This window comes from Neovison vison, chromosome 1, assembly GCF_020171115.1.
Source record: "Neovison vison isolate M4711 chromosome 1, ASM_NN_V1, whole genome shotgun sequence".
NCBI lineage: Eukaryota > Metazoa > Chordata > Mammalia > Carnivora > Mustelidae > Neogale > Neogale vison.
The window spans coordinates 65,032,182-65,056,262 of NC_058091.1; the positions used below are offsets into that span (position 1 = coordinate 65,032,182).

At 39.3% G+C, this 24,081-nt stretch overlaps 1 protein-coding gene across 4 annotated transcripts in view; it reads left to right on the top strand.

Annotated features, from left to right (window-relative positions):
- MAP3K5 (mitogen-activated protein kinase kinase kinase 5) overlaps nucleotides 1–24,081 on the top strand; it is a 236,180-nt gene that overhangs the window by 102,328 nt on the left and 109,771 nt on the right. For all 4 annotated transcript variants that reach the window (XM_044248045.1, XM_044248019.1, XM_044248027.1 and 1 more), the window contains 5 exons: nucleotides 5,802–5,825; nucleotides 11,834–12,027; nucleotides 12,800–12,968; nucleotides 14,121–14,227; nucleotides 17,864–18,034. In XM_044248045.1, the coding sequence (XP_044103980.1) occupies nucleotides 5,802–5,825; nucleotides 11,834–12,027; nucleotides 12,800–12,968; nucleotides 14,121–14,227; nucleotides 17,864–18,034 (665 nt within the window). The remainder of the gene's footprint in view (nucleotides 1–5,801; nucleotides 5,826–11,833; nucleotides 12,028–12,799; nucleotides 12,969–14,120; nucleotides 14,228–17,863; nucleotides 18,035–24,081) is intronic.

The following is a 24,081-nucleotide window of genomic DNA, read 5'->3' on the forward strand; positions in this document are numbered from 1 at the left end:
TGATTTAGTGTACAGAAATTTGTGATACCTCTAGCTATACAACAATAGGGGTTCTTGGTTTTCGCTTTTTGTTTTTTTGAGAAGAAATACCTGCATTTGAATAATTTGGTCCAATTAGGTGTTGCTGAAAGAAACAGCTGGTGTCAAAGAAGAGGAAGTTAATTATAATAGCAACACTTTATAAGGAGAAGTTTGTTTTAAAAAGCTGTTTCCAATTCGCTATGTGTAAAATGTTACTTGTCAGCATCCCTGCCCCATTTAAAGATCTGTATCTACTTACACCAAGACATATTTATTTAAATATAAAATAAAATTCAGAGGGAAGGAGAAGAGAGTCTAGAATTTCTTTTAAGATTTCTTTCCAGCTTTGGTATAATTTAACTTGACTTTTGGTACAGGTTGTTTTAATTGACAGTTGCTTATATCAAGAGAAGGTTGTGTTCTCACTACAGATCACAGAACAATACAGGTATACAGTGTCTCTACATCTGGTAAAATAGGAACCAATTTGGGGTTGTTTGACATGATAATAGTAATACTCATACTGTGTATGTCCTTAAAATGCTTAAAGTACTTTCATAAGCTTATTTCAGTTGTTCTTCAAAAGCAATCCAAGGAGATAAGACATGTTAGGTACGTGCTACATAGATTAGGCAGATGAAAGATACTTTCTTTCCAGATAAGAAAGAAACCCAGAGAGACATAGTGACTTAGAGACACACACAGTGTCAGATCAGGGGGAGCCCAAGATTGTCTGACTTGTCATTGTATATACTTCTAAGTCTGCACACAAATTTTGTATGTCCTGTAAAAATAGGATTTTCTGGATTCTTTTTAGATTATCGAGGTTGGGTGTTTTTTTTTTCTTTTTTAACTTGAGCTTTTATACAAGCATAATGTATAAGCACAAGTCTAATGTGTTTCCTAACTTTAGAGATGAGCCAATTCTGTGACACCTGTGTTGGAGTGCTCTTCCTAACCTGGCTCAGCTTTATTTTAGCAGCATGCTTGAGGGGAAGGACGAGACCCACCTCCTCAGTGAGGGCCAGCGTGTTCACAACAGCCCATCTAATATTTCCTAGTCTTGTTTTGAAGTTTTGAAATTAGGTAAGAGGATGGAGCTGGGGAGCATAAGAAATATTCCTCTTTTACCCAATTTGGTGGAAAACTTGCCCAGTTCCTCTTGGACAGGAAGAGGGATCAGAAGGGAGGACCCAGAAGGTCACCAGCTGGGGACCATGTTCTTTCCTGGCCAGGAACTCCCAGCCTGCTCCTTTTCTTTCAGGAAACTAAGATCCTGCTTGCTAGTTCTGCTTCTCCCACCCTGAGTCAATTTAACTTGGCAACCCCACACCAGCTGTTCCCATTTCCTTCCCCTGGCTGTAATTACCTAAATTCTAGGCACAAACACTTTCCAATTTTGGAGATACTCCATTTATTTCTCCTTAAAATGACCTCTTCGAAGTTACGTTGTCCCAAATAGCTATCAAAAGTTGTCTGTCTTTCCTCGCAAAGAGATGTTTGATTAGATTGTCTCTTTTGTCTTCCTTCCTTCTTTGGTTATCAGAGGGTACCGGAGAATGGGGTAAAAATTTTTTGCGGGGGGGGGGGGCAGTTGTTTCTGGTACAGGCAGAAGTTGCAGTGACTAGAAGGCCCCTAAAGACTTCAGACAAGTCTGAAGTTGTAGTGAGGCAATGCACCCTCAAAACATTTCACTGGGAATGTTTATTTTACTGTCCTATTTCTAGGCACTTTAGATGAGAAGCTTCCATGCTGTGATGTGAAATACAGCAATTGTGTCTTAAATTGATTCCCCTTCCTCCTATTTTTCTCCTTTGATGGGTTTAGTACACATTAAACGTTCACTAGTCTGCCTAGGTAAGGGAGATACCTTGCAAGGTCTTGTTTGCTATTTATTTGTACCAAGTTAAAATGCACAAATTGTCCTTTTTTCTTCATAGTGGATGCGTCATGTAAGGTTACATCATAAACTGTGAGTAAACTCTGTCTCCTTCAAGAGAATAACTTATATTCATTTAGCTTCTACAAAACATAAGCATTAGCTAATAAGAATTTAGTAGATCCTAGGATTTTTTTGTTTGTTTGTTTCATGGTGAATTTTTATTGGATTCTTTTCAGTACTTCTAAATAGCAGCTAACTTAGTAGTATAAATTACACAATCAGTAAATGTTAAAGAAACAATCATTTGAAAATATGACCCTACAAAGTAGTTTAGCAATTTAGTAGGGAACTGGAAAGAATGAACCTCTGTGCCCTTTTAATAGAAGTGCTGCCTCTGGACATTCCTGCAAGCATCTTGCTTACTTGATAACCGACCACTGATTTGTAAATCATGCCACTGTGTCCTGTCCTGTCTCTGGTACGACATAGCCCTCACACACACTTCGTATTATTTCTTAAGGAGATTTTTTTATGGGAATGATTTTAATATAGTTTCTTAATTTGTTATATTATAAAATGAAATGAAAACAAAGAAGACTTTTAAGAGGCTTGTTTTTCCAATGAGTCATTCTTCAGGAAGATGTAGCATAATGGTTCTAAGTCAACAGCAGCCTATTTTCTGTGGGGGCAAACAGAGGGAGCCTTCCGCCTGCTCAGTGTTCCCCACTGCACAGCCACTTCTTTCATTACAACTTCCATTTCTGGGCCCAGTGCACCAAAAGAGAGATGCTGGTAGGCAAGCTCCTGTGCTGGGCATGAGGACATCTCTCCTTCCTTTGGCACAAAGGACAGTGCTCGCTGTGATAGGCCTTTAGCCAAAAGCAAATGCTAGAACACAGAGTTGGAAGAGATGGGCAATCGCTCAACCCAGCTCTTAGTGTGTTCCGTTAGAGGGAGGGGAAATGACAGATGGCTAGTCAGGAGCAGAGCCAGGGCTTACACGTTTTTACTGTGATTTCAGAGCCCAGTATTTTGTACTTTCATTGACTTATTCATTTTTTCATGCTTTTATTGAGTATCTACTGTATGCCATTCGATTTACTAAGCAACCATTGGGGTATGAAGATGAACAAAACATCCAAGTTGCTAATGACATAGTATGGGGGAATCATACGATGACTCATTTGCAATTGGTACATGTGTTGTTGTCATAGAGGGCTGTACAAGGGGTAGTCGGGGAAGAAGTAAGGACATCATCTGCTTCTGTTGGGAAAATTGGCATCATTGAAGGCACCTTCACAAAGAACAGATTTCTTATGCAGTCAGTGCATGAGGATATTGTGTGGTAGAGGAAGAAGAGAAGGGCATTCCCTTGTTACTTGGAGGGAGGAGAGGAGCGTGTGACAGTCACAAGAGAGCAGCATCCCAAAGACTGTGGTTTGCTTCTCTGAAGAGATGCTCCATAAATCAAGTCTGGAAAATTCTGCATACTGTGTTCCTGATTTTGTGATTATTCAGCATTTTTGTATTTATTTTTTTTGTGAACAGTTGTGTGTGTAGTGTGTGTGAGAGAGAGTGTGTGTGCGCAGGGGGAGGGAATGAAGAAAGAGAGATGGACTATCTATCTATAAAACACCTGTAGGAAAAGCCACCTTGAATTTTCCTCCACAATGTCACTCATCCATCTCTTGATCTCTGTCCCCCAGGCACCACTGTCATCCAAGCCCTTTATTTGATGTCCCTGAACTTTTGCAACGTCACCTAAGTGCTCTTTTCCCTCTAATACTAAATACCACCATTGAATTAGTATTTTTTAGACTTTAATAAGGTTTACATTTTACGTATTTGTCTTTCTTGGGTAGCACACTCACCTGATACAAAACTTTAAAAGTGGAAAGGAAATATACTGAAATGTCATTCTCTCATATTTGTTCTGCACCCAGCCAGCTCCCCCTCCATTGGCAACCACTATGACTAGATTCTTGTCTATTCCTCTAGATAGATTTTATGAATGTACAAATTAGAATTTTCTTTTTCTCTTTGATACGTAAATAGGAGCATATGTTTGAAAACCGTTCTGTACTTTGCTTTTTTTCACTTAGTGTATCTTGGAAACCTTTCCATATTGCTGCATGAGGAACTTCCTCGTTCATGGTTCAGCTGCGTTGTATTCCACTGAATGGACATACCATAGTTTATTCAACCAGTTTCTAGCTGATAGACATTGATGATGTTCACAGCCTTTGCTTTTACAGTGTCCCATGTGCTGATTCTTCTTTATGTATAGCTCACCTTAAAAAAAACATTTTGGCCGCCAGTTGCTCACAAAACAAAATACTTTATTTTGGCATTCAGGGCCTTCTCCAGTAAGGCCCCAAATAACTTTCTAATATTATTGGTACATGCCAAAATGAACTTCCTTCTTAGTCTAATGATTCAATTCAAGATCTTTTTCATAGGCCTCTTTTATTTTCTCCTTCTTACTTCCCCAAATGAACTGTCTTCTCTAGTCCCTGGTAATTATGTTATTCTCCAAAGGGACCTTTGGTGTTCCTGGTCCTCTAACTTGTATCTCCACCTTCCTGCTTTGTCTTTGGAAGTTGTCCGTCCTCCTTGGCTCATCTTGAGTTCTACCTTCTCTGCTGATCTTCCCAAACTTCCTTACTGCTTGGTAAAATCCTCCTTCTCTCAGAAACACAAGTCTTACTCTTTTGATTTAGCGTTTGTGTACATACATGCACGTAGACCCAGGCATGTAATGTTTCTTTTTAAATGTGTATGTGTCTTTTTTTTTCCTTTTCTGTTTGTGAAGTATTGAAGGGCCTCTTGTACTGTTTTATATATATCGTTATGACTTTCAAAATTACCCAGCACCATTCCTTCTTCTACAGCCTTTTATTTACTCATCCGTTACCCTTAAACATTCAAAACTCCTACGTACTGCCCTAAGCCAAAGAACTTCTCAGTTCCCCTTTGCCCCCATGTTGATCTTGAATGAAGTGATGGCCAGTTGGCTGAACCTTGAATTGCTCTTCTGCTCATTCCTTACCTCACCATATCTGGCTCTTCTTCTTAGCCAGATGGCCCTACCCTTGAGGCACCACAAAAGTCTCACAGTCCCTGTTTCCATGACAACATACATGCCATCATTTCCAAAATTCTGTCCCATTTCTCTTTCTAAATCATGATTCCTCAGCCTCGGTGAAGCCTTTATGCCACAGGGTTTTCCAGATTGTCTCTTCGCATGCCTCTACGCATTTAAACATCCAGAAATCATGATGATGACAGCAAGCTTTATCACGAGTTTGTATGCACCTGACACAGTATAGCTACATTATTTGCACAATCTCACTCCTCACAACCTAGAAGATAGGGAAACTGCCTTCAGTGTATTTCTCACATTTCACTTTTTATTGAACAATATGTAAATTATATTTGTGTCTGTTTATTGTCAGATTATCTTACATAGGTGTGGATTTGCCTACTCTGATAAGTAGCCAATACCCTTTATTTCCCAGGAGACAGCATATGCATGGTCCCATGGTCCACCTCCACACAGAGTGTGACTGATGTTGTACATTGGAAAACTGAACTCACTTTAGTCTTTTCCTAAAAAGGTTGTGGCTAATAATTCTGTGCTCACATATTCTACAAGAATAGTTTTTAAATTATTCAGCTTTTGGGTTTTATATGTTTGTACAATTTCCTTTAAACCATTGAGAATCCTTTTATTTTCTCTCATTTTCATGAGATTGTAAATTTCTCTGATACAGGAACTTATGGTACACTCCCTGAAATTTCAGATTGCTAAGACATTTTCCCACATCAAATAGTTAAATTAATTATTTAATTAATTTTATATTAACTTTAACTTAATTTTTTTTTCTCATTTTTCAGGAAATCATTTGCCAGAAGAACACCGTGAGTATTTTCTTTAACTCTTCCAGAAATTTTTTATCTTTTCTATTTCATCAACTAATCTCTGGCCTTTTTTTTATCTCCACAGATTATTAATTTCTCTGTTTTCCCTCTTTAGAGTTTCTGATATATCAATATAAATTTGGTTATTTTATCAAAACATTTCTTTAAAAGCAAAACTTTACTGGGAGAGGACACTGATGCCTGTTTATTGCATGTATACTTATATTTTCGAAAAAAATGTTTCCATAGTGTATCCAATTTTGTGTAATTCTGAGTGGTACTCAGGCATCATATATATACATACTGCATATATGTATATGTGTGTGTATATATGTTTATACACATGTATTTATGTTTCTATACATACACATATAGATATCTGTACCTATGTATATGCTATGTAGAAAATTATAGGTACAAATGTGCCCATATATGCACATACATATATAGGTACATGTATATCTATTATCTAACTATCTATACAGTTTGACCTAAGTTCCAGAGTCTTGTCGTCTGCCTTTGAGACCACATCACAGAATTCTTACCTTCCACACAGTATTAAATAAAAGCTAAAAAGTGATAAAAATAAATTTCAAATTTTAAAAATGCATGAAGTAAAATTACACAATTTAATATCTAAGGACATCAGCCTTCTTATGCTAGTGGTTATACTTTTCATCTGGAAAATAAGCCAGTATTTAAAAACCACAAAGAGTGCATCTTTGCAACTTACAGCAAAAATAATATCCTACCTAAAGATCTGCACCTGATTTGATTTATGATGATAAGATTAAAAATACAATTGTAATTTTTCCTTAGACCAGAAAGATTTAAAAATTATGGTTAAGATTGTACCAAGTCAGAGACTCATGGCAACATAAATAAAGTTGTCATTTACTTTTATTCTGCCCATCTCCACAGGAAATGAGCAGTTATTGCTTCAGGCATCTATTTCGTGTAACATTTTTATTAAACATATAGTGATTGAACATGTACCGTGTGCCAGGCTTTGGGCTTGGTGCCATAGGGATTTACTATGGCGGCTGAAAATCGAGGCAGTCAGATTCTTAACTGCTCCGGGAGATGGCCAGTGACTAGGTCCAGAGTCTAGTTCGGGGAGAAGATTGGTAAACAAATCAACAAAGACACAGATTAGAAAATTAACGCAAGGCAGTGTGCTGAAGAGTGGGTGGCCATATATCAAATGTTCACGGTTCTTTAAGAGGAGGTGGTCTTTACCAGAAACTTGGAGGAAAGAGTTAATCATACCCACTGGCAGGTCAGACCTGTGGAGAAACGGGGTTATAAGGTTTCCAAATACTGCACGTGATGAACAGGTCACCTCTTTTTTTTTTTTTTAATTTTTATTTATTTGAGAGAGAGAGAGCGCATGAGAGGCGGGAAGGTCAGAGGGAGAAGCAGACTCCCCATGGAGCTGGGAGCCTGATGCGGGACTCGATCCCGGGTCTCCGGGACCGTGACCTGAGCCGAAGGCGGTTGCCCAACCAACTGAGCCACCCAGGCGCCCCAACAGGTCACCTCTTGGCTTGAGTAATTTGCTGGGTTTCAGGGGCTGGGTGTCCCTCTCAAAAGTTGAGGATTTTGAGCAGGTATTTCAATATGTTTGAATGCTGAGAGCATTTCTTCCCAGAAACTTAATTCATTTCCCACACATATATACGTATGTTCATCTTTATGTAGCTTTTAAAAATTGAAAAACAGAGCCAGTGTCATTTTTTTAACTAAAGATCATAGAATAGGACTAGGTTTTGAATTGCAGGTTTTTATAGCCGTGAACACAGGCGTGGGCCAGAGAGATCGCTGTTGTTATTTTATGAGCACACCTCAGGTGTTTTGAAATTTAAGGAGATGTGGGCTTTCTTTTTCAAGAAGTAAGCTTAAATATTTTAGAATTAGTACCTTATTAATAAAAGGCAGTTTCTATGCCCAAGGTGTCTATTCTTGATGACACAGTGTTTTATTTTTTAATTTGCTTTGAATGATCAGTTATTTCAAACTAGGGATGCAACAGCCATCTGTAAACAGAAATTGCAGTAATAAGATTCCTGAGGTAGAGGTGAGCCTACCCATGGAAAAAAGATTCCCGTAGTATTAGTTTTTCATTGTTCTGAAAAATGTGCTTTTCTCAGCAGCAAAAAAAAAAAAAAAAAAAAATAGTGTCACAAGCAACCCTCACACTTTCCCCCATCACACGCTCACAGAGGTCTCAGCCCAGGCCTACGAGCATCCCTGCGACTCCTGAAGCTTCATCACCCACCCCTGTGTTTCCCCAACAATGGTGGATTGGCAAAAAATACATTTATTGCCTTAGAAACATAGGGAAGAGACTCCAGAAAGTATAGTGAGGCCAGGCACTTAGAAAGACCTTAGCATGTTGGTTATTTTCTGTGAGGGCTCTGAAGCCTTATTCCATGGGGTTTGAAGGAGACTGTTCCAAGAATCCGTTTTTCTCTGCCGTTTGCATGACTCTCGTTTTTCTGTCTCTACCCCTCTGCTGCTGCTATGCACCCAGACATCCAAGAGTCATTCTTTCCCAGAATTAGTTTTACACGGATGCATTATTCCCTGATGCCCAGTATTTGAGTAGTGATGGGTCTTATTTCATGTCTTAGGCATAACGACATGTGGTATTAAGGCTTCTGAGGATACAGAACTTTATCCGGCAGCAGGATACTATTTTGAAACGCTAATAGTGCTTTTCTGGTTTATTGGCTTTTCGTCTGTTCCTAACTTTTGACTTGGAAGATTCAGAGCATTTTCTTTTTGAATTGTATGTTATAGTACTTATCTAAGGAGTATTTGGTTCTGTTGCTCTTTTGTAACCTACTCATAGTTAAAGCTCTAGAAGCTTTGGGAGGCAACCTCTTCATACACTTGCCTTTCTTTTCTGCTCAGGCAATGGATCAGGTCAAAGGATTAAATTGGTGGATATGCTGAGGGATGTCAGAAACATTTTAGAAGCAGGATAAGTTTATTTTTCCTCTTCCTGACTAGCCTTCCAAATTATTTGTCCATGGAGGAGAGCTTAAGAAAGGAAGTTTCTGGGGCACCTTGGTGGCTCAGTGGGTTAAAACCTCTGCCTTCGGCTCAGGTCATGATCTCAGGGTCCTGGGATTGAGCCCCACATCGGGCTTTCTGCTTGGCTGGGAGCCTACTTCCTCCTCTATCTCTGCCTGCCTCTTTGCCTACTTGTGATCTCTGTCTGTCAAATAAATAAATAAATAATCTTGAAAAAAAAAAGAAAGAAAGAACAGTTTCATGTGTTTGATTGAAAAATCAAATCTCAACCTCTGGAAGTTCCTCTCATACTTTAAATGGAAGTCAGGTCCAGTTTCTGCTTCACAACCTGACATACAACAAGTGCCTCAGAGACCATGTTCATAAATGATTCAGTCTGGCCATAAAGGCATTTATCAGTTCTTGTCTGTTTGCTGTGAAGCAGTAGCTTGGCTCATGCAGGGTTCCACGAAAGTGACCTGAGGTGAAGTGTTGGCGTGTCAGCCTGTAGAGGCCCTTTGGAAGGGTGCTGACCCCTCTAATGGATAATGGGATACCCTCTAGAGAAGAGCCCCAGGGCTAGAGTCCCAAACACATCACAGACCAGATGCATGACCTTATCTGAGCCTTGTCTGAATTCTCACCTATAAAACAGAAAGTAGTCCTCCCTGCTTGGTGGAGAATCTTTCTCCCTCTGCCTCTGCTCCTCCCCCTGTTCCTGCTCGCTCTCTCTCTCTCTCTCTCTCTCTCAAATAAATAAATAAATAAATGAAATCTTTGGGGGAAAAAAAAACAAAAACAAAACAGAGTCAACAGTACCTTCTTTGGTGGGTTATTGGGAACTCATGACCACTCATTCTTGACACATGGCAAGTGTGAGTCAACGTTTGCTCTCGTTGTTTTGTTTCTAAGGGGCAGCGAAGTGATGTATTGTTCCCCGTAATGCTGATATGGCTAGGATCCGATTATCTGGGCTCGCTGTGCTCCCCAGAACAGCGAAGGGGTTTCCCACATAACTCCTTTTACTTGTCAACCTTCTGCCTTTTTTTTTTCCTCTCCTCTCTATGGTTTTTCTCTTAGAGGTCCCTCATGTTTCCTTAGATTCAGCCACACCAAATGCTTCCCAGGTCTGTACTTTTGTTGGAAACTCTTTTATGTTCCAATCACATATTTCTGGCTTTCTTCTAGACATTCTGACTCTCGGTGTCCTGCCCTCCTTAAATCTCAGCCTTTTTAATCGTGAACATTTTACGCTTCCTACCCCAGCTCAGGTTTCAACCTCTTGAAGTTCCTGTCATATATGAACGGGCAGTCAGGTTCCGTTTGTGATTTATTACTTGATATATAACAAGTGCCCTCAACTGTAATATGTTCATAAATAATGAAGTCCGCTTCTGCTGAGTTTTCGCTTTGCTAATGATACCACTCATTTTAGGTAGCCCCATTTAAGACTGTGCTCATGTGTTCTTTACTGCTCTGAATTCTTCCATGATTCCCATGCCCAGGACATACAGTTTAAGGTCCTGAGCTTTGCATCCGCATCCCTTCCCCGAGCTCTTAGATCGAGGCAGGCTGACTTACTTAGGGATGTCCAATCCAGTTTCCTTTTTCTTCCTCCCAGCTCACCCTTTGTTTGCACTAATGTTCCCTCACCTGACATCATTGGGAATCTAGAGAAGCTCGGGAGGAGTGAGTGGAGAGTGGCGTGGGCTGAGGGCAGAGAGAGAAGTAGGATTTGGGTGGCCAGTCCCTTGTAGGCCCCCAGGATGTGTCTTATTTTCATCCCAGGGGCAAGGGAGGGGGCCTTAGGCAGCTAAGGGAAGCAATATGATATAGGTTGTTAAGAGGTTGAGGTAAGTGATGAATCACTAAATTCTACACCTGAAACCAAGTTTACCATGTATCTTAGCTAACTAGAATTTAAATTAAAACTTGAAATCGGTGGGACGCCTGGGTGGCGCAGTTGGTTGAACGACTGCCTTCGGCTCAGGGCGTGATCCTGGAGTCCCGGGATCGAGTCCCACATCGGGCTCCCAGCTCCATGGGGAGTCTGCTTCGCTCTCTGACCTTCTCCTCGCTCATGCTCTCTCTCACTGTCTCTCTCTCTCGAATAAATAAATAAAAAATCTTTAAAAAAAAAAAAAAACTTGAAATCGGAAGGGAAAAAAAGATCACTTTGACTAGTAGGTAGAGAACACGTTGAGGGGGGAGAATGGAAGCAGGAAGGCCAACTGAAGGCCAGTGATGGTAGCTCAGGTTGGGTATGTTGGCCTTGTCTTCCATGTGGGCAGAGAAGATGGAAGGAAATGATCAAATAGGAGATCGATTTTGGAGGTAGAATAGACTGGATTTCAATAGGATGTGGGTGGTGAAGGAAATGGGAGCATCAGGGAAAACTCCTGGGTCTCTAGTTTTAGTAGCTAGGAGGCTAATGGAGCCGTGACCATGACAGAGCAGCCTGGAGAGAGCAGCTTTGTTTCTGCATCACTCACAGCATAGCCTGTCAGGTGCGGAGCCCTTAAGTGTTAGCTCTTATTCTTATCATGTATTTATGCTGTGTCTCTGTGATTAATTTTTAAATTCCCCAGAAGGCTGAAGGCTGTGTTTAAACTCCTCTGTTTTTCCTGCAGCATGCATATATCATAATGCCTTAGCCATCAGAGATGGTGAATAAATATTTAATTGACTGATGTAAACTGTCCTACTAGGGTTTTTTGTTTTGTTTTGTTTTGTTGCTTTTTTGGTTTTTTTTTTGTTTGTTTGTTTGTTTTTTACATCATCTGTAAGTCCTAATTATTTGCAATCAGCAATTAAAGAAATTGGAGGAAATTTCCACTTTCATAGGTCATAAATAAGAAATGAGGTTTTTCAATTTTGCTTCACATTCAGGATGACTATTTAAAATGACTCAGTGCAGTAGGACTTGGGATTTTGTTAGTGTGGAGTCTCCAGGCCAGCTCACCTGCTCCTGGCACCTCTTCTTTATACAGATGTGCACTGGGAACTATACATTCGTCCCTTACATGATCACTCCACACAACAAGGTCTACTGCTGTGATAGCAGCTTCATGAAGGGGTTGACGGAGCTCATGCAACCGAACTTCGAGCTGCTTCTTGGACCCATTTGCTTACCTCTTGTGGATCGTTTCATTCAGCTTCTGAAGGTGGCACAAGCAAGTTCTAGGTAAAGTTGAATAATGCCGTTTGATGATGATAACAGAGCTATGTCCTACTTCCTTTATTTGTGCATCTTATCGGATGTTTCTCAGATATAGCACACAGCCAACAACCAGGAAAATGAAAGTATGATATCTTCTAAGTAGATAAAAGAGATGCCTGATAGTTTACTGTATTCAGAAGAGAACCACTTGAGATCAGAAAGGGAAAAAAAAAAGACTGCTAAGTACATTATGGTAATGGTAAGGATATATATATATATATATATTTTTTTTTTTTTTCAAAGTACAGAAACACTGTCAGAATTAATGTCCACAGACTTTTACTATAAAAACAGGAACTTTCCCAGAATTACTGATGACATTATTATATTTTAGTTAAGAACAACCAGTTAGGGTAATCTGTGATGAGGCTGAGTCAGAAAGTGAGGGCTATATTATGTTCAAATCATAGGTACACCTGATTTATTTGGAACAATTTCTACTCAAAACAGTGCAATTAAAAATAAAGTTTTGGTGTTTCAAGTGGCAGGTTCTTGGAAAAGTCATTAAGAAGCAGTATATTTACCTAAGTTTTTCTAAAGCAAAGCAAAGTATTAAACAATACATATAGGACTCCCAAAATTCTTTATAATGCAAAATCCATGAGGTGTTCCATCTATGCATCCTGTGAATTAAAAGTTACAAATGCCGCAGATGTCATTCATTTCCTTATACAATCATTGCTTTTCATTGAAATCCCTTCTAGTATTAACTCTTTGAAATGTGTTCTCCCACCAGCCAGTATTTCCGGGAATCTATTCTCAATGATATCAGGAAAGCTCGAAATTTATACACTGGTAAAGAATTGGCAGCTGAATTGGCAAGAATTCGGCAACGAGTAGATAATATCGAAGTCTTAACAGCAGATATTGTCATAAACCTCTTACTTTCCTACAGAGATATCCAGGTGAGAAGATGCTTACAGGAAATTCTTCGTCATGTAGCATGTTGAAGGAATAAGGGAGAGTTAGCATCACATTTCAGTTAGTTGAGAGGTCATTCAGGTCACTACATGTAATTTTTTATTGCCTTTTCTAAGCTCTCTATCCTGAGAATTTATGATGAATGAAAAAGACTCATATGAGTTAGCCATCCTTGATTACGTAACGAAGTACTTTCATGGTAAAGGTCCGAGTTTTTCCTCCAGAAGAACAAAAAGAAAAATCTGTGTACATTGCTAACCTGTGGACAACCTATACTAATTTGTTAGCCTCAGACACACCTATGAGACAATAAGTGAAAGTTTTGTTATGGCAAATAGCAGAAGTGGGAGGGGGAGCTTTCTGGACATAGCTCTTACTCCTGGGAATTCTGTTGCTTGAAACTGATAGTGCTAGATCTGACTAGCCAGGACCAAGAAATATGCAACTGATTAATTATAAAAATAACTTAAAAAATTTCTCATGTAAAACACACCAATGTGCCATTTAATTTTATTGACATGTCTTAAAATTTTTTAAATATGGTAAATAGAAGGCAGTCCTCTCTGAGTTGGGAATTTTGTTTTTAGATTTTTATATAGTAAAATCTAAGTGACTTCTGGTTTCTTATTCCCACACAGCCTTTCAGGCCCAAGTAAAGCTTCATGAGAACAACAGAAATTAGCATTCATGTAGAGGTGTGGTATTTCAGATCCCAAAACTAGGGGAACTTGAAATGACATCATCTTGTTACTTATAAGAGAGGTTCAATCATTTGCTCCATGTCCTTGATATTTTGAAAATTCTTTCTTTGAAAATAATTGATAGGACACCATCCCAGGAATCTGGCTCCATGGGAGAGGCAAACCACCCATAGTTAGACAACAGAGTGTTATCATGCTAATGGGGGCCAGTTGTGGTAACTCTATATTTTAAGGTTTTTACCTATATAATCCAAATTTCTTATTTAAGAAGAATCAATTTCTTTTTGGTTCTAGATTCTTCAAAGTAGTTCATGGATCCTAGTTCTCTTTTTCACACCCTTCTCGGATTTAGATATATGCTTGTCAAAAGTCCTCTCATTGTCAAAACTTTCTCCTAAGGGTTTAATTCTGTCTTATTCTCCTTTTGTTTGAAAGGACTATGATTCTATAGTGAAGCTGGTAGAGACCTTAGAAAAGCTGCCAACCTTTGATTTGGCTTCCCATCACCACGTGAAGTTTCATTATGCATTTGCACTGAATAGGTAAGAAGAAAAGGTTCTGTTCGTACTATGCTAGCATACTATTTTATAACCTGCGTTTTCTTCCTAGGATATGTTTTTGCTGTAACATTGCAGCCACTCCCTATGGAATATAATATTAATATTTCTGCTTCAACCATACGAAATGTAAGAAGCATATGCATTCTGTTTTTTTATTTTTTTGACAGTAAAAAAAAAAGTCCCTACAGTTTATATATTTAAATTCTTTATTTTTGTTTTGTTTTGCTTATTTTTTATCATGTTCTGTTAGACACCATACAGTAAGTACATCATTAGTTTTTTTTTTTTTAAGATTTTATTTATTCATTTGACAGAGAGAGATTACAAGTAGGCAGAGAGGCAGGTAGAGAGAGAAGGAGGAGGAAGCAGGCTCCCCGCTGAGCAGAGAGCCCGATGCGGGACTCGATCCCAGGACCCCGAGATCATGACCTGAGCTGAAGGCAGTGGCTTAACCCACTGAGCCACCCAGGCGCCCCCATCATTAGTTTTTTGATGTGTTCCATGATTCATTTTTTGTGTATAACATGCAGTGTTCATTACAACCTGTGACTTCCTTAATTCCCATTCCCCCGCACCTGGGTGCCTCCCCTCTGAAACCCTCAGTTTGTTTCCCAGAGTCGATAGTCTCTCATGGTTTGTCTCCCTGACTGATCCCCCCCCTTCAGTTTTCCCCTCCTTCCCCTAATGTTCTCCATGCTATTCCTTAAATTCTTAAAATTCTTTTTTCTTAGGGCGCCTGGGTGATTCAGTGGGTTAAAGCCTCTGCCTTCAGCTCAGGTCATGATCGTAGGATCAAGCCTTGCATCGGGCTCTCTGTTCAGCAGGGAGCCTGCTTCCTCCTCTCTCTCTGCCTGCCTCTCTGCCTACTTGTGATCTCTGTCTGTCAAATAAATATATAAAATCTTTTTAAAAAATTCTTTTTTCTCTGAGTTTGTATTTGCTATTTATACTTGCTTAGAATTTTTTTAATTGCACGAATATAATGTTATTTTTAGGCAAATATGCTCAACCCCAAATGGTTCTTTACCTAAAAATTTACAAAGTAGGGGGGCATCTGGGTCACTCAGTTCGTTAAGTGTTGGACTCTTGGTTTCGGCTGCAGTTATGATCTCGGGGTCATGGGGTCAATTTCAGCATCAGGCTCTGTGCTGAGTGCAGAGTCTACTTAAGACTCCCCCTCTCTCCCTCTGCCCCTTCCCCTCTGCCCCAACTCTTTCTCTCTCTCTCCCATAAATAAATAAATCTTAAAAAAATTTGCTAAGTAGGGTAATGGTAGTTATGTCTAGGTGAACATATTCCTAACCAGAGAATATTTTCATTTTCACTTCCCTGAACATATCTAATTACAATCAGAACTCCGTTGGCCACATTTTAGGGCATGTATCCAGAAATCTGCTAAGACCCGCATGAAGGCTGCTACTTCTAGTCCTGCCTGTTGGCCTTCTGTCCACATCATGGCACATACGTCAGTGCCACATCCTACCCGGAGTTACCAAGGAGGCCGGCCATGCTCAGAGAGGCATGGAGAGGCCCAAAGCACTGAGCTGTCCAAAGCTTGTTAGTTGTGCTGCTGTCTTCCCTGGTGGCGAGTTAAATATGTATACAGTTGCTACAACTAAAGAGAAGGAGCGAAAAAGAAAGGGAGGGGCATCATGTCTCTGGATCACTTGCTGTGTGTCACTTAAGGCTTGATTATTTTGCAGATGAGGAAGCTGAAGCTTGGAGACCTTGAATCGCTTTTCTTCAGAGCCCATAGTTAGCAAGTCATAAAACTGAGGCTCAAACCTGGATCTGTCCCATACTGATGTCTTTGCTCTTCATCACTAGGTCCTCCTGCCTCCGTCTGCAATGAAAGAAGTCAGCACACTATTCAACCAGAGATTCTTTCTTTCCTCCTTTATCCTTGCTAATGTTATCAATAAGTGTAGAATGGACGTATATTTCATTTCCCCTTTTATTAAACATCTTTTTCTTCAGATTTGACAGAGTGAGATGAGACCTCCAGAGATTACCAGCTCCAGCTGGCTCTCAAATAAATCTCTCTTGAAAGACAGAATGGAATATGTTCTTTTTTATGAAATGAAAAATCAAAGTCCATAGAGCCTCTTGGATTTTTCTTTGTGTTTTATCCTTACCTTTCCTAAAATACAGTATGATGAATTGATAAACATAGTTGTATGAAGGGTTATTATAAGCTCAAGTAGGACAAAGTGTAAAAGGGTATTTCATAGACCAGGTGTATTTGAAGTCATAGTGGAGAAGAGAAATAACTCTATGTAGCAGCTTTATTGAAATATAATTCATATATTATACAATTCACCCATTTAAGGTATATAATTTAATGTTTTTTTAATATAGTAACAGAATTGTGTGACCATCAACACAATATAACATTTTCATCTCTCTAAAAGGAAACCCATTAGTAGTCACTCTCCCCTTGCCCCACAAATCTCCCAGAACTAGGCAACCACTAATCTATTTTTGGTCTCTAGATTTGCCTATTCTGGACATTTCATATAAATGGAATCATATTATATGTAATCTTTTGTGACTGTCTTCTTTTACTTAGCATAATGTTCTTAAGGTCCAAGAAATAATTTTTAAGAGGATTTTTTTAAAGATTTTATTTATGGGGCACCAGGGTGGCTCAGTGGGTTAAGCCTCTACCTTCAGCTCAGGTCATGATCCCAGGGTTCTGGGATCGAGCCCCACATCGGGCTCTCTGCTCAGCAGGGAGCCTGCTTCCTCCTCTTGCTCTGCCTGCCTCTCTGCCTGCTTGTGATCTCTCTCTGTCAAATAAGCAAAAATTTTTAAAAATCTTTAAAAAAAGATTTTATTTATTTATTCGTCAGAGGCTATGCACATGTGCACATGTGAGCGAGCAGAAATAGGGGAGCAGCAGGCAAAAGGAGAAGCATGTTCCCTGCTGAGCAAAGCACCCGATGCACGACTCAGTCCCAGAACCCTGGCATCATGACCTGAGCTGAAGGCAGACACTTAACCAACTGAGCCACCCAGGCTTCCCTTTAAGAGAATTTTTATCTGGTTTTGAGAATGAACTACACGTATTTGCTATTTTAAAATGACCTACCTAAAGCATCTTCCTTAGATCATCATCTGATCACACATGGACATTAGGCAACTCTTGGCTTAAAGTTGGTTTGTTGGTATTGTCTGTGAATAAGTTTGTACAGTGTTTTAGAGCAAAAGCCGTTGAAACCTAAAGTCAGGGTTTGGTCCTTGTCTGGATTGGTCAGCTGCCCCATATAAGACCACAGACGGCATTCCTAATTGTACTTCATGCCCTTGAACCTATGAACCATGAACCTATGGATTGAGAAATTAGAAGGACTATATAGATGGATTAATGCAAACCTATCCCTGTCTTCAGGAAAGCAGCTCAAAAGTGATCCTTGTTAAACCCAGTAGACATGCAGTAGGATGAAAAGACAAAAAGGCTTAGGACAGAGCTTTACAGGGAACTCTCAAAATCTATGGTTGTCTTTATCCTGCCAGACTTCACTAGTGTGAATCAAAATATCAAGCAGTTTTTAAAAGGCCTACATTGCTTCTGTGATCTGTATTGAAATAGTGATATTTTTTCTCCCCCTACCTTAGGAGAAATCTCCCTGGAGATAGAGCCAAAGCTCTTGATGTTATGATCCCGCTGGTGCAAAGTGAAGGGCAGGTTGCCTCCGATATGTATTGCCTAGTTGGTCGAATCTACAAAGATATGTTTTTGGACTCTAATTTCCTGGACACTGAAAGTAGAGACCATGGAGCTTCTTGGTGAGTATATCGGATAAGACACTTGATAAATCCATGACATGAAAAAAATGGTTTACAGATGGGAGTGCTAAATTTCTGTTATCCTGTAGATTGTGTATCAAGTAAATCTTAGAGTTTATAGCTTCAGTAAACAACTTTGATGAAATTCATTTGATATGGTAGAGTGCATTTGTGTAAGTTGGATGAAAAGATACTTTGAGAAAGTAACATTTTAAAAAGATATTCTAAAATATAGAGTATAGCAACAAAAATATCATTTTTGGAGAATTTATAGAAGTTGATAGAAAGACATGAAGGAATTCCAGAATGTATGAAAAAATATACCAAATTTGTGGATGAGAAGATTTAATATTTTAAAGATGTTAGTTCTCCCCAACAGGGCTTTCATGTGACATGACAAATTGATTCTAAAATTTATTTGAAAAATACAAAAGGCCAAGAAAAGGCACCTGGGTGGCTCAGTGGGTTAAGCCACTGCCTTCGGCTCAGGTCATGATCTCAGGGTCCTGGGATCGAGTCCCGCATCGGGCTCTCAGCTCAGCGGGGAGCCTGCTTCCTCCTCTCTCTCTCTCTGCCTGCCTCTCTGCCTACTTGTGATCTCTCTCTGTCAAATGAATAAATAAAAAATCTTTAAAAAAAAGAAAAGGCCAAACAATCTTGGAGAACAAAGTGGAAGGACTTGCTCTACCAGATAACAAGACCTACTATAAAGATGTAATAATTAAGATATTGCAATATAAGTTTAGGTGTAGACAAACACTGGAAGAGAAGAGAGAGCCTGGAACAGACTGAGATGTTTATGAGACTAGATTTATGACAGTGCACTTCATGGATCAGAGTGAAAAGGGTGGACTCTTCAGGAATGGGACTGGGAAAATTTGTTCATCTGCTCGCAAAAATAAAATGAAATTGTATTTCTACTTTAAGCCATGTTTAAGAAGTGAAACTCCAAGTGAATTAAAGACCAAAATTTTTTTTAAATACTTCAGAAAAAAAATCTTTTAGAATAAAATATACAAGTTGACCTTGGGATAGGAAAGAATTTCTTAAACAAGGTTTAAAAATACCATAAATCAATGAAAGAACAGATTGGGAAACGAGAGTGCATCAAGATTTGCTTCTGTTCATCAAGGTTCTGCCTTTTGGAAATGGCAGAGTGGATTCTATTGCCTGCTAATCCTACCAATTTTAACAATTATAAACTTTGAAAAAACACTTAAGAAGGAAAATAGTTTGAAAGCACTGGAGAGTGACTATAAGTGGTCAGAAACTGGAGAAATTTTGGTTCTTGGATGAAGGGTACCACATTGGGTAAGATCCACATTTTCATCTTGGGGGCATTCTCCAGTCTGCAAGCCCAAGGACAGATAGAACTCGAGAAGAAAATCAGAGTCTTAATAGTCAGAGGGTTTAGTTTGAGGCAGCCAGAGTGCCTAGAGATTGAGTGAGATACCACCTACATGGAGGAGCCACAAATAGCCCCAAAATCTGTGTATAAACTCTTGTTCAATTCTCAGCTGCCCCTGGCATGTGTGAGTTTTACCCTAGGAGCCCAGGTGGAACACAGGAGCTAGAAGTCTTTGAGAGCTGAACAGAAATTTTAGCAGCTGCCCTGTGTAGAGGAGACAGACTTTGGAAGTTGAACCTGACGTTAGAAGGGCTTCATGAGCAATCTGAGCTTTCCACTGAAAGTCCCAAAGGGTCACAGCATAGGAATAAAAAACTACATCCCAGGACTAAAGAAGTGCACTCAAAATTAAGAGCAAAATGATACAGAGCCATTCTAATAAAACTTAAAACCAAGCCCCCACATGATCATAGTAAACTACCCACAATTTATTTGCCTGTTAGAGTAAGACCAAATACTCTTAAGAGGAGTATAACAGAATCCAAACTCTACAACGTAGCATCCAAAATGTTTAGTACACCATTAGAAACTACTAGATTTATAAAGAAATAGTTAAGTGTGACAATATCAATTGTTGGCAAGGATGTTAGAGGAAAGGTAGTCTCTCCTGGCTGTGGCAGAAATTTTTATGACCACTTAAAGACTTTGATAATATCAAGGCAAGTTGGCAGCTAGCCTATCCTAGATCCAGCAGATCTACTTATATACTCTAGAGAAATTCTTAAAGTTCTTCTGTATAAAACTTCTGAAATGCAAAAAAATAAAAAAATAAAAAATAAATAATCTTTAAAAAAAAGTTGAGCAAGGGGCACCTGGGTGGCTCAGTGGGTTAAAGCCTCTGCCTTTGGTTCAGGTTGTGGTCTCAGGGTCCTGGAATCGAACCCAGCAACAGGCTCTTTGCTCAGCAGGGAACCTGCTTCCCCCTCTCTCTAGTTCTGCCTCTCTGCCTAGTTGTGATCTCTCTCTGTCAAATAAATAAATAAATAAAATCTTAAAAAAAAATAGTTGAGCAAAATCAGCAAATGGCAGAAGATCCATGGAGTACAAGATCATTTATGGGAACTTTAAAAGCAGTCATACACACCTAGTGAAGGTATATACGCATGAGAGCACATCATAAATTCTCAATTCAGTATACTGGTTACCAGTGGGGTTAAAGGAGTAGAAGGGAGGGATTCACATACAGCTGTAAGAATAATTACAACATTTCCTTTCTTAGCGGAACAGTGGGTATGTGGGAGTGCTGCTTATATTATTTTTCTGTATTTCTTAATATTCCTAAACTATTCTCTAATTTAAATGTATACATTAAAAGAGGTTGGCTTACCTCAGGAATTCCTCAGTGATAGCCATAAAATCTTTTTAAGTTGTGAAAGGGAAATCTTAATTTTCAAAATCTTGTATCATTTTAGCCACTGAACGAGGGACTGAAATTGGGATAATGGGTTACAACGGGGAGGAAAACTTGGGGACAGTGATTTTCTGGATCCTCATGGAAAATTTTGGTTTAGACTTTTTTAAATTTGTATTACAAATTTTTAGTATAATCCAGAGAGTTTTATGGTTTCTCTTAACCAAGTTTTTTTTTTTTTTCCTGCCATTACAAAAGAGGAATGCAACTATGTAGCCTTTTTATTACCAGATTTATACTTTAAGAAAATTCTAAGTTGTAGGAGAATTAGAATCTGGTATTTGGAAGCATTGTGTCAGTAGAAATGCTCTGATATCATTGTGATAATGATATGCATGGGTCATCTTCACAAACCTAAGTTTCATGGTCAGTGAAATCAAATGGAAAACACCTCCTATGAAGTTAGCACATGTGCACAGGGATAAAATAAAGCATTTCCCTATTTGAAAATCAAACAGTTTAGACTACTGTGAGCTTTCAAGGTCACATAAAGTTCAGTTAAGGAGCAGAGTTTTTTCCAGTTGTGTATTGTTTTAATTTTCTGTACTTCCAGATTCTGACTCCTTTTTTATGGTTCCTCTTTAGCTGAGGACTATTAACAGTCTCTCAAAAGAGCTTTGTGTCAAGGTCTTTGGGTCAAATTGAAGATGTCAGAATTTTTATGATTTCATTTTAAGCTGTCCATTAATTTTCTAGTAAGAACAAGGAAGGCTGTTAGAGATCAAAGCCTTTTAACGGTAGGGCACCTAGGAGTTGATCTTGTGTCACTCACAAACTTATTTGGTATTAAAAGAATGTCACTTTTACTGTAGATTAGCTATCCATAACCTACCATTACTGTCGTGTATATCCATATATATCCGTTTGTCCCAAGGGTTGCTAAGAAGTTACCCCCCACCTCCCTTTTTAAATACGATTGTTTTGTGTGTGTGTGTGTGTGTGTGTGTTTTCCCCACACCCTCACACTTGTAAAGCTTCTTCAGTATATCTTTTTTTTTCCAATTTATTTATTTTCAGAAAAACATTATTCATTATTTTTTCACCACACCCAGTGCTCCATGCAAGCCGTGCCCTCTATAATACCCACCACCTGGTACCCCAACCTCCCACCCCCCCGCCACTTCAAACCCCTCAGACTGTTTTTCAGAGTCCATAGTCTCTCATGGTTCACCTCCCCTTCCAATTTACCCAAATTCCCTACTCCTCTCTAACTTAATGTTTTGATCCAGCTCCCACAGTGCTGCAAACACACTCGTTCATATTGGTGTGTTGGCACCGTCCCTAACCTCCCTTCCTGTTCGAGTTGAGCTGTGAAAGCACATTGTCAAGGTGCTGACACAAGAGGGTGTCCCTGAGGTTATGAGACATCCTGCCAGATTTACCCAGGATTATATATGTCCTGAGTCATGGGTCCCACAGGGATGTTTCCACTGACTTTGTCTGAGCCGTCATCTCTGAGTTTTCACTTGTCAGATGCCGGTGCGAGGCCAAGGAGAGAGATGTCATGGCAGGTAAGTCAGTCCCTTAAGGCCTCTTTCCATGGACATTTTCCATGGCCTGAATCATTTCTTGCTGGGTTGCAGAGACAGTGATGTACTGACCACGGAAAATTTAAGGACAGGAACTTTCACTCACTAGTATAAGAGCCCCAGGCAATTGTGATTCGAGTGGCTCATCAAGCACTTTCTTCCGGTTTCCCATTTTAACACCTTTGATGAGTTTAGGGTTCTGCTCCGTACCAGAGGGAAAACATGTTGCCCCCCTTTGAGCATGGAACCAGGAGCTGTGGCGAGGCGCTGTTTTACACCTGGGCACATCTATTTTTCTGAGAGCCTTTCCTGGGGGTTCAGAGTACAAAAGAAGGAAATGAGAAAAAAGTTTATGGTTTCAATTTTTTTTTTTTAAGTTTGCAGAATTGTGATACGTTGTTCGAATAATTTTTTTTCTCTCTCTCTTCTGCTAGAACAAACTTTGGTTGTTGAATCTTATCTGGGACAGAGGCCGAGTGGTTTGAATGAACACATCCTGCTGATTTAAGTATAAAAAAAGACTAGTTCTCTGACATTTGATGTTTTTCATTGTCACTTCCTTTGTTATTTTTGTCCACTGAAGCTCTTGAGGCTGGCTAAAATAATGCTGTTTTTTTCTATACTTAAATTTCTATAATCTAACTTAGGGTAGGAAAAACTCCTTTTTGACCTTTCCATAATTAAACTGAGTTTAGCTCTTAGTCATGAAGAGGTTGTCACTTTTTATCATCGCTGTGCAACATACAGGTAAATCTAAGTTGGAGAAGGCAGTGATTGTGTGGGTCACAGGCTCTGGTTAGAGGATGTTTGGGGCTGCAAGAGGATATTACACAAGTTGAGACAGTGACGCTGGGCAGGGGGGAAACTCAGCTTTCAAAGTAGGAAATATTGTGACCCCAAAGCCTAGACTCACATCCTAAAAAGAGGCCACAGAGTTTCTGAAGTGACAGACCTAACTAGATTGGCCCAAGGAAATACTGTGTACTGTGTCTTGGAGAGCCATGGAAAATTCATTGCAACGATTATCTCCACCATTCCTTTGTTAACCTAATCTAACAAAGAAGTAACCACGAAACAGTCATGCTGAATTCCCGTGGAGTGGCTTACTTAGAACATTTTGTTATGTGCAGTATTTGTTCAGTCGGTGGAAATAATTATCAATCCCTTCAACTTTGGAGTTGACACAAGGTTTCTGTATATGCTGTTAGCTATTGCAGACTTAGAAGCACCTTGTACAGAAAACAAAGCTGACATTTTTTCCTCCCACTTTACAACCAGTGCCATTGAAACTGGGAGAACTTAAATGAATTTTTTGATGTGCTGTTACTAATAAAATCTCAAATCTAATTTTTCAGATTCAGTGCTGTTTTTACTACATCCCAGGCTCTCTTTCCTAGAATTTTCAGGAACAAATATTTCCGGGAATGTCTATACTGTTTTGTGGAAGAGGACTTTTGGGAGACTGATGTGAGAGAAACACTGAGTCAACACTTAGAAACAGTGTGATCTTAGAAAAGATACCCTTTAGAAAATTCCATTTTCTTTAAAAATAAGGATAATATTTACCTGCAGGAATTGGAATGCTCTTAGCATCTTATAAGTAGCAGAAGACCTTACTCCGATGGGCTTCAACAATAAGACAGTGTATTGAATTCTAAAAGTGAGGCTGGGTCTGAGTAGGTTGAGTCAAAAGCTTAAA